The sequence below is a fragment of the Vipera berus genome (genome assembly GCF_964194415.1).
Source record: "Vipera berus genome assembly, chromosome: 2".
NCBI classification, from domain to species: Eukaryota; Metazoa; Chordata; class Lepidosauria; order Squamata; family Viperidae; genus Vipera; species Vipera berus.
Window position 1 is genome coordinate 215377783 of NC_138203.1, and position 9928 is coordinate 215387710.

Sequence of the window (9928 nt, forward strand, 5' to 3'; positions counted from 1 at the left end):
TTACCTTCCCACCGTAGTGGTCCCTATTTTTCTACTTGCATTTTTACATGCTTTCGAACTGCTAGGTGGGCAGAAGCTGGGACGAGTAACAGGCGCTCACTCTGCTACGCGGCACTCGGGATTCGACCCGCCAAACTGCCGACCTTCCGATCGACAAGCTCAGCGTCCTAACCCACTGAGCCACCGCGTCCCACATGAGGTTATACTGCCTCATAAATTTTTTTCTTGAGGTGGGAGAATCGGAAATCTTTATGTCTCTAGTTAAATTCTGTCCTCCTTAAATTCCCTTTAGCCCATCCCTAGTCCTGTAGGGTATAAGCTGTTTTAGTGAAAAAGCACATGTGTTCCATTGGAATGTAGTGACTGATTGTGTGCGAATGTTTCCTTGAAACTCCAGCACTCTAGTTAGTAGCACGGGTCTGGAAAGAACCTCATCCCTGTATTTGAGAGAGAAACAATATACCTCTGCAAAGTGGCTTTTTTCAGTGCTCCCCTCCCTGCAGTGCTAAGCACAAATACTTCAGGTAAAGCAAATGGCATTTTATTAAGGGAGGGGGTCTTGATACAGGGGACAGAAACAAACAATACATTTGATATTTATAAGGTGTCAGAAAGCAACAAATCAAACAATCAAAGACATTGATTGGATGCAAGAAAAGGCAGACAGCCTCGCAATACGGGGCATCTTCTCCTTTCCTATCTGGGTTTGTTTCTTTGGCACTTGCTCCATTCAAGGACTTCAGAATACAGTCCTACTGTTAAGTTTCTAAATAGGCTAATTTTGCACATCAAAGGAAATGGTTTTGGGTAAAGGTAAAACAAGATTTCCTACACTTCAAAAGGAGGCATAGTTGCCATATTAAAATGCTAATATCACCTTAATTAAAAAGCTAATCATAAAGCCTAAAATTCCAGGTAACACCAAGGCCATGCTTATTTCTGATCATAGATATTCTTTCTTGTTCTATAGTTGGAGGTTCCTGCAGTTGAAGCCAGGGCAAAGTTGTAACACAATAATAAAATAGTGGAATGAAACCATTGTATGTAATGAATTGGCCTTTGTGTGCTATATCCTCTGTGGGCAATTTAATACCAGCATTTGGATGTCTTGGAATTTGGAGTTGAATTTAGCAATTTTCCCTGAACAGCTTTTACCGGTCAGGGTTTCCTTGCATCTTGATTTCAGGGACTTTCAGAAACTGCCATCACTCATGTTAGTCATGCTTTTTCCTGTGCTGCAGGAAAGTGGGAATGTCCTTGGCATCAGTGTGACGTGTGTAACAAAGATGCAGCCTCCTTCTGCGAGATGTGTCCCCGGTCATTCTGCAAACAGCATAGGGAAGGCATGCTGTTCATCTCCAAACTGGATGGACGCCTGTCATGCACAGAACACGATCCTTGTGGACCTAACCCTCTAGAGCCAGGAGAGATTCGTGAGTATGCGCCTTCCACAGAATCAGCAGCTGGCTGCCAAAACACTCAGCCATCAGACCAGCAGCCTGCAGCTACAGGCCCGAAATCTCAGTCCTCAGAGAGGCTTCCTCTGACTGTGTCTCTGAGGCTGAAATCCTCAGATAAACCACCTTCCTCTTCATTGGCTCTGAGGCTACAGTCCTCAGACAAGCCACCTTCCTCGGTGGCCCTGAAGCTACAGCCCTCAGATAAACCACCCTCTACAATGGCACTGCGGCTTCAACCAGCAGACAAACTGCCCTCCACCCTGGCCCTGAGTTTAAAGCCCTCTGACAAATTGCCCTCCACCCTGGCCTTGAGGTTCAAGCCTTCAGACAAACTATCCTCTGCCCTGGCCCTTAGATTGCAGTCATCAGACAAGCCACTTTCGGCAGTGGCTCTTAGGCTACATCCCTCAGAGAAGTCAGCACCAACGGTGGCCCTCAGGCTGCGGGCCTCAGAAAAGCTAGCTTCCCCTGGGGCCCGGAAGGGGCAACCCCCCGAGAAGCTGTCCCCCACCATAGTTCGAGAGGAACAGTCCTCTGTCGCCACTGAGGAGAAGCCACCTGGATCTGAGAGAGCAGCTGACTGCTCGGCCTTAGAGGCGCCCAGGATTTCAGACCCATCACCTTTGATGGGTGCTCCCCAGCCCCAACTGCTAGATAAGCCCCCCACCACCCCACCGCCTCATGGGCAGGTAGTGGACAGAGCTGCAGAACCCGACTCTCTGAGGCCTGAGCCACAGGGCAGGGCCATTTCTGTGGGGCCGCTGCCTCAGCCTTCAGGGAAGGCGGCCCCTTCACTGAGCCTGAAGCCGCAGCTGCCAGTTAGACCTGTCACCCCAGTAGCCCTGAGGTCTAAGCCATTAGAGAAGCTAGTCGCTCCGACCGGCTCACCGCCTCAGACGCCCAGCAGGCTGCCTACCCCTGTGGACACTCGGCCTGTACCATCTGACAAGCCTTCTACCGCCGCGGGCCTGAGGCCTCAGCTCTCAGACAGGCTTCCTGCCCCACTAAACCCCAGGCCTTTGCTTTCAGAGAAAGCACTGCGGCCAGTCGACCAGAATGCTCAACCCAAAGAAAGAGGCTTTGTGACTGTGGAGCAGAACCCTCAGCCGAAAGAACGGACATCTGTATCTGGCGAACAGTCTTGTCGGCCAACGGGGAAATGTCCACCCTTCCCAGGGCAAACCTCCTGTCCGCTAGAGAACTTGGAAATGCACGAAAAGACCTCTTGGCTTAGTGCAAAAGGGCTGCCATCCATGGAGCAATCTTTTTGGACAGCTGAGAAACTGCAGTCTCCTGAGCACAGTCTCTGTCCAGGCCAAGAAGCAATATCTGCACCCTCCACGGAGCAGACATTTTGGTCAACAGAGAGATTGTCTGCATTTGAACAACCCCCTTGGCCTGGAAGGGAAGCTCCACTACCTTCTGGGCAAACCTCATGGCTGACCAGAAACATTCAGACATTGGAGCAGATCTCTTGGCTCTCTGGAAAAACACAAACGCCTGTGGGACAGGGCATCTTGCCTTTGTCTGAGCAAAATGCGGTGCTAGGACTGGACCAGGACTCTCCTGGCCACGAACCTCCTGAGTCTAAATCTAAGTGAAGCCAGTTTGAGGCCAGACGGGTCACCTATTTGTTTTGATTGATTTTTTAATTGTATGGGAAAGGATTGTTTTTGTTGTTTTCTTTTTAATTCACTTCTCCAGTTTCTTAACCTCCAGCAACATCCTGCCCAAGCTATACAGATATATTTTAACTAAATCTCTATGATGCCCGACCAAGGAGCAAGAATATAGGTGGTCTTTACCTTCATTTTGCAAACAATAATGCTGAAATAAAGGAAACCACTTGGGATAAAATATTTAATTCCATTAATCAGTTTACTAATTGTGTGAGTCTGAATAACAGACTTGCATTCCTAGATTATTCCCATGTAGCTCCAAAGAAATAGTTTATTACCATAACAAACTTCCACACTGGCCCCTCATATTTCCAAAACGTTTAACTAATGAACCCAGATACTGAGGGGACAAAAGGAAATGCAGCAGGTTTCTAGTCCTTAATTTTCATTTCTTGCAGTCTATCTGCTGTCAGGGCGGAGCGTTTCAAATGCAGGTGCTTTTAAAAAATACTTGAAGTTAGTTGAGGACCTCAGTTCTGCAAAACAGAACAACTTGTGCCTCAGTGAACCTAGGTCTTACAGCGGGGGAGTATTCAGAAATACTATCTGGTAGATTCTTTGGGATTTAGATCTTTAGTGCAATGGCACTAAAGCTCCCTTTTCAACAGAATTTTGACCACTAAAATCAAGAGCAGGTTAGAAAAATAAGTACGTTGTTTGTCTAGCTTTTCAGTGCAGCATTGCTGTGTTGAGCTTTTTACAGTTTGTTCACCAAAGTTATCTTGTAGTCAAACTGATAGTCAGCGTGGACAAATGAAACTAATTTTGCTCTTTTCCATGGCAAATCTGCTTAAAAATAATGTTTGCATTATGTATGGGTGTATTTCTAAATTACGAGCTAATTCAGAAAATGAAACAGTTGATGACCTATATGAGAATAAATGTTGAAGATGAAAAGTGAATATTACTATTCTGATTAGTGTCTAGCTTAGTAAGCCTTTTGTATTGCCTCCTGCAACACTCCCACACCCCATCTACAGAAAATTGACTTGAATTTAGTGGGGCAGCCCTCGGGGGGCCTGTCATTTAAAAAGAGAGAGAGCCAAGATTACAGTTCTCACACTGGAACATGAAATGCTCCAGCACTTGCCTGAAGTTCTCATTCTTTTTTCTTCATTTTCCAGTTAATGCAACATTTTAGACCTGACTAGTGGCCAGATTGGTAGTACTATCTTTCCATTAAGGAGAAGCATTTAGAATTACATAAACAGGCAGATATATTATCTGCACTACAGAAATATAGCTTGCTATGGTACTGATGGTGGTTTCTTTAAACTGTAGCTGGGGAATCAAATAAATTATTACTTCACCCTGTATATGGTGATATTATTCACTATGCAGGGTCTTCACATATCTAATATGGCTTCCATTTCGTACTATGAAATCAGCAAACTCTTTGACCATTTTTAGCTTGCCACCTTACTCTATTTGCCTAGGCATCTGAACTCTCACAGACTGTTAAGCTCCAGTTTGAAGCAAAAACTGTTTTGAATAGCTCCCATTTGGTCCTCTCTAGATGTTCACATTTTGGCACAGAGCAGAAATTCTAACTCTGTCCCAATGTAAAGCCTCTCAACTTGGAATAGATAACTCGGGTATTCAGGGCCTGTAGGCAATCATCAATGTTGCAGTGGCAGCTCAAATTCAGATCCATTACTTTTTTCAATGTTGGCTTTCCACAATGACAGTATCTACTCGGCACTGCGAAATATTCCCTACCTGGTTGTGCATCTCATCCTCTTCTCTGATTCATTTCATTCTCTCCAAGTACAACTAATGACTTTGTAAAGCATTATGACTAAATGGAACCTTAGTGCTTAAAGTTGGTTTTCCTTGAACACCTGCAGGCCGAGCGCTGCTAATTGCTGAAAATGGCGAAATGCAAACATCTTTTGTTTCTGCGTGACTCCTGCACAAAAGGAAACAGGACAGTTCTTCTGAATGAGACAGATACAAGAAACCAAGGGCATTTTACCAAAACTTTTTAAAATGAAAAGACCCACCTTTTTGAACAAGCAAGCAAGTCAAGCCAATCACGAGGCTCAGCATATTAAACATTTCTCATGTGGAAACAAAATAAGGCTCTAAATTTTACGTCTCTAGGCCTTCCGTGAGCTGGACTTTATCATGTAGATTGTGTGTTTAGGGCTCCCTTTGTGCCAGCCCCTGCCCTCCCTTCACAGCTGTACTTGTAAGAAGAGAGATATCTGCACTGCTTTATCCAACTTGGTTCTTGCAATGTCATGTGTTTTAACTAGGTATTTGTTTCATGGAAAAAAAATAAACTGTGAATATTTTTGGTGGAGGCTATTTTAAATCTTTAAAACTGAGAACTTTTATTTTGAATTCTTTTGTTCAGATTCCTAGGGATCATGCAGGTGACTGTAAGAACTGGGATTTAGCAGCACATTCTGAATCTGGCTAGGAATTCATGATTGAACCAATTTAAACTTTTCAAGTGGTATTTCGAAACAATCACCCAGTGACATTTAATATTACATCTTTCCTCTTTTCAGTCTCCTTAAACTAAATTTGTTTAAAATACAAAGCTATTAACTGAACCAAGCACTGAAATAGAAAGCATTGCAAAAGTATAGATGGAGCAGTCTGAATATTTTATCAAGCACAACAGCACGTCTCCACGTCAGAGGTTAATGTCCATCCAGTTCATTAAGCTAAAGTAATGAAGCTACAAAGTATAACTTCAGGAAAATATGAGACATAAAAAGGAATCACCACCCACCACCTTGGTTAGCATAGGGTAAGGAGTTGCGGCCTCTATAATCAGATGACCACATGAGGCAGGAAATTCTCCATTAGAAGGAACACCGGTCAAATAAAGAATGAATGCCAAAAGAAATGAAGTCCAAAAGAAAAGAGCAAATAAGGGTTGGAGAACCCTTGGAGTTGATAAGAGTTGAATTTCCAGGGGCTAAAATGGTCTTGAATTTAAAGTTGTTTGGGCATATTAACTCCACTCTGCTGTTGAGTAGTGGATCTTGCTGTAATTGTGAGCAAAGTGATGCACCTATGTGCAAATGTTTTACTTTGCTATCAGGCAGAAAAAGAGATGGTCTATAATTAAGAGTCTGGTGTAGGTGGTGGTGCAATTTTGGAGGATGGGGCTCTGAGATCATATTTTGCTTTGAAAGATGGGCCAAGAAGGCACATTTCAAAAATTAAACAGATTGGGGAAATAGGGAACAATCTACGCTAGAGTTTAATTTACATACATAGACACATACGTAATGCGCATTACCTTTTCCCAAAGATTTTATTTAAGCTTTTGAGAAAGTAGAAGTGGAACTTAACGACTGCACCTGCAAAGATATGTTCAAAAATTCATGAAGCTGTTAGATTTATTTTTAACGTATAGGCTACTTGTGGGAAGTGTACAGTGTAAAACTAAATTGAGGGCACTCCTTGGTCAGTCTTGTAATAATAACAGGTTAAACATAATGTTTTTTTTCTCCAGAGGCTTGTTGGAACAATATACACAGTTGTGATAATATTGAAATATATGGAGAATTCTGGCCAGTATGGTTCAGTAATGTGCTGCTAACCATGCCATATTTCATGCTTCTCTGTACCACTTTTCTGCATTTTCCTGCAGATGTTAAATTGACTGCAAGTCCTTTAATTTAGGATGTGTAGTTTAAAAATGTGGGTGTATTTTTAATTGAAAATGGGAATTTAGACTTATATATAACATTCTGCAGCATTCATATGCTTATGTTAAATTTAAAGTCTTTCCTCCAAATACACATAATTACTAACGAGCTACATAAAAAGAATTCATTATTCCATGTGTTGTTTATTATCCCATGTGTTGAAATATGAGATTTTACAGTGTGGTTGAATTCCCTGGAATGTAAAAAAAGAAAATGTTGAAACTAGAAATGAGGGTTGGCCATTTAAGAGCATTGCATTATAGAAAGTGAGATGTTCACATCCAAGATCAAGCTGTATTAAGAGTATTCAAATATTGACAAGACAGTTACACTAAATAATGGACACATTTGTGTCTCGTTTTCTAGATTTGCAATTGTTAGTATATTCAAGATGATAGGGATCAGTTTATATGTGACAGCCACTTGAATGCGATAGTCCCTTTGGTCTTCAGGTAGTTGCATGCTTTGGGCTTCTGCAGAGCAACATCTTGAAAAGTTGTAGAAAGTGGAGCTCAAATTCATCCTGCACTCTTGAATAGATAAGTCCCTGAAGCTCTCCATTCTGCTGATCACCATTAAGCCAAATTACAGAAAGCATGTTCTTTGGGTTGTAAAGTTGAAACCCGCCCCCCCCCCTCCAAGCAGCAGGATATCCTAGTGATCATGTTTTGATAATGTACTTTATGGGTGTGAAGATTTTACATTTGCTAGGTCTGTGATCATTTGAAGAGAGATACTTTTGTAAAAAGCTTAAGAGCCTACCCTGGTATACGGTCAAAAAAATGTGGAGACTTTACATTCATTTGAGGGCTGAAAACAAAAGTAATGCCGATTGGGGGGATGGTGGAAGAGGATCTTGTTTGTCTGTTGCAGCAAAAGCAACTGCCTTGCAGCATTTTAGAGACTTGACAAATTTAGGGCATATGTTTCAGCTGCAGAACTATTGTTTATACATTTGATGGTCATTTATAAAAGTGATGTTAAACTTAAAAAAAAAATCATATCTTGTCTTTATGAAACCAAAATAAAAATGACTCAAGATAACGAAATTGGCACTTAGCAATGCTAACATAAGATGGAGAGGGAAAAAAAATCTGTTTCTCCAAGCAATATGTATTGTTTCATTCTCAGGCATGCTGGTTGCTGATTGTGGAGAGGGCATCAGTGGGAATTATGGCTAAGCAGAGCTGTTTGCGGGAGGTCTAAACAGTATATGCTGCCACATCCCTCCATTGCTTAATTTTATCTGCATGGATGATGAAAAGGAGTCAACAAAGCATATACCTGTATTAGTGGGGGGTGGGGGGAAAGCCCAATATGGCTATGCAGAGCTGCCCAATTCTACAGAGCTGGCTGCCAGAAGAAGTCTTTGGAACAGCTACATTGGAAGAAAAGGAAGTGTCTTTGGATTAATTTAATTTTGCTTCCCATACCCAGTTGACTGTATGTGAAATTTATAATTGGGGGAGGGGGGAAGGTTGCCCTACCCAGGCATTCCCAAAATATGTACTGTAATTCTTTGTATATAAAAGAACGTAATTACTGTAAAGTAAAGTATAACTTTACTCTTATCTGTGTGCATTGTCTCATTAAGGCCTGGCAGAGCATTAAGATCTACCTTAAAGGAAAGCTACTTACTCTACAGCACAGGTAGTTTCCCCATCCAAACAGTAAATGGGCCCAACAGTGCTTATCTTCCAAGACAGCACAAAGCGCTCTGCCATTCAGACAAGTGGAAGTCATACTTATTTCTGGTGATTTACTAAATTATTTTAAACTGTTCAAAGTGTGCTGCAAAATTAAAATGTGCTTTTTATTGGATCCTTAACATGTGGCATTTTAACTCTACCTTACTATAGCTAGAAACTTAGATAACGGCTTCTTGGGATTGTTGTGAGCTGAGCAGTTGGTAGCGAAATATGAAAAATGTTTTCTACCTTCCCAAATGAAAAGCAAAACAATCATATGAACAAGCTTTAGCCGTTGATAGCCTCAATACTTTTGAGAAGCTGAGGGCTACGGAGTGATTGCCTCACGTACAGAACATAGCAGGCTTCTGTGGTTAGGTAGTAAAATGGTTTGGGGCATTTTAACTGTAATTTGCCATTTCGTGACGCACTTAATTTTCTTGCATTTTTCATAAAAACAATGGATAGTGAGTTTCCTTGGAAAAATCTTGCTTGGCGAATAAATAGGCCAGAAAGCAAAATGCATAGGTTGCATTTGTCAGCTCATTTTAAAAGAAACTGGGGGAGCCACTAAAAAGTGATGGCTCCTCTGTCATGTTGCTCCTTGACGGGTACATTGAGATAACAAAGAATGATCCAAGACCTTGTTCCAGCTAAGCTAAGAATACGGGAAAGCTCCCATCTACTTATTCACCATTCTGAATTGATGGGAAGCTCTTTCTAGTTATCATTGGCCAGAACAATGTGCAGCCTTTTTAGTGCCCTAGTAAAAGGTCCAGTTGTATTTTTAAAAGTCAAAAGGTAGGAAAACCATTTTGCAGTGGCAAATTAACACGGCAGCATAAATATATTGTACACCTTGCTATTGGTATGTTTATAAAAGAAAACATTGCCACTCGTCCCTGTGATCTCGCTCCACAGCCTTCTGGCATTCTCCAGCTCCCATATTACACCAGTCTGTAACTGCACTGGAACTCCAGTATCATAATGCTATCTACGTAGTTCTACTCAATGTCCAAGATTTAGAAACTATTTAGAAACGAAGGTTCTTTCATAGTATTGGGCCTTATTATCTTGTATGCCTTCTTGTATTAAATTAGTTTGGTCAACTGTGATTAAGCTGTCTCAACAGAGACCCATATCTGAAGGTTGTTTCTGTTGCTACATTGACAGCCACTGATTGGCAGAAACTGACAGTCATCTCTAGAACCACTCAGAGATGGCTTATAGGTAAGAAAGTTTCCTCATATGGCCCTGAGATAGTTCTCAACTGAGAACTGAGACCAGAATTTCTATCACTAAGCAATGCAGTTGTAAAGAATGAGGTCATGTAACCATGTCACTTTGTGACAAAAATTCCTGCATTTCCAGTTGCCATCATTAAGCAATATCACACCATCACTATTTGCCACCTAAGCATTTCCCTGTTG

General features: G+C 41.8%; 1 protein-coding gene across 1 annotated transcript in view; it reads left to right on the forward strand.

Moving 5' to 3' along the window:
• NSD1 (nuclear receptor binding SET domain protein 1) overlaps positions 1 to 8381 on the forward strand; it is a 79216-nt gene extending 70835 nt beyond the window's left edge. Inside the window, exon 23 of the mRNA XM_081319994.1 lies at positions 1242 to 8381. Coding sequence (XP_081176120.1) covers positions 1242 to 3061 — 1820 coding nt within the window. The 3' untranslated portion in view covers positions 3062 to 8381. The remainder of the gene's footprint in view (positions 1 to 1241) is intronic.
• Positions 8382 to 9928: the final 1547 nt, after the last annotated feature.